Source organism: Acanthisitta chloris, unplaced genomic scaffold (assembly GCF_000695815.1).
Source record: "Acanthisitta chloris isolate BGI_N310 unplaced genomic scaffold, ASM69581v1 scaffold11013, whole genome shotgun sequence".
NCBI classification, from domain to species: Eukaryota; Metazoa; Chordata; class Aves; order Passeriformes; family Acanthisittidae; genus Acanthisitta; species Acanthisitta chloris.
Genome location: NW_008663241.1, coordinates 3046 through 3904, shown reverse-complemented (window position 1 = coordinate 3904; position 859 = coordinate 3046). Strand labels below are relative to the sequence as shown.

General features: G+C 63.2%; 1 protein-coding gene across 1 annotated transcript in view; it reads right to left on the bottom strand.

Moving 5' to 3' along the window:
* Positions 1 to 10: 10 nt before the first annotated feature.
* The window catches only part of KIAA1522 (KIAA1522 ortholog), a gene marked incomplete at both ends in the record, with an annotated part of 2501 nt that continues 1652 nt past the window's right edge, over positions 11 to 859 (bottom strand). Inside the window, 2 exons of the mRNA XM_009070919.1 lie at positions 11 to 381; positions 568 to 684. Of these exons, the coding sequence (XP_009069167.1) occupies positions 11 to 381; positions 568 to 684 (488 nt within the window). The remainder of the gene's footprint in view (positions 382 to 567; positions 685 to 859) is intronic.

Below are 859 nucleotides of genomic sequence, written 5' to 3'. Positions count from 1 at the left end.
GCGTCCGCACGCTGCTCCGCGTCAGCGCCACCACGTCCACCATGGGCGGCAGGATGGCGTTGGGGATGATCTTGGACATGTAGGTGCCCTGGGGCGAGATGGACATGACGGGGCCCGTCAGCATCTCCGGGGGGGTGGCGTGGGTGGTCATGCCTGGCACGGCCAGCGACTTCGGCCTCACCAAAGGGGACAGCTTGGCTGTTGTCTTCCTCCCCAGCAACGTGTCGTCGTAGTAGACCCTGTTGATGTGTTTCTGCAGGGCTGTATCTGCCTCCAAGGCTCCCAGGCAGACGCGGGCACCGCCGGGCACGGGCTGCAGGTTGCCGTCGATGGTTGGGATGCGGATGGCATCGCCGGACCCCTGCCCACCCTTGAGCAGGGCTGGCTGCCCCCACGCCCTGCTGGTCCTCGCCCATCAACCTCAGCATGTCCCCTGGCTTCGTGACTGTTCCTGAGACCTGGGAGCAGGGAGAGGTGACCTCAGCGTGATCTCCAGGCAGACACTCCGAGCCAAGGCAGAGCAAAAAGACCAGACCTTAAAAATCCCTCCCTGCCACCGATGCTTACCCAGCTCCTTATGGACGTGCTGGGGGATGCCCAGCACTGTCGTCCTCCTCTCCTTCCTCTTCTTGCCAGTCCTCTCTGAGGATTTGGGGAAGGAGTCGTGTGGTCGGAAGGTGGAGCCTACAAGAGGTGTGAGCAGGTCCAGGCAGTGTCAGGAGGGTCCTGGCCAGGGCAAACCCAGTGTGCCACCCCCCCCCACTGACAGGGACAAGCTGGGCTGAGGCACACAGAACAGCCTGGAGAGGCAGCAGCCAAACTGTCTGAGCAGGGAGGAGACAGTGTCTGCTGTTCATCC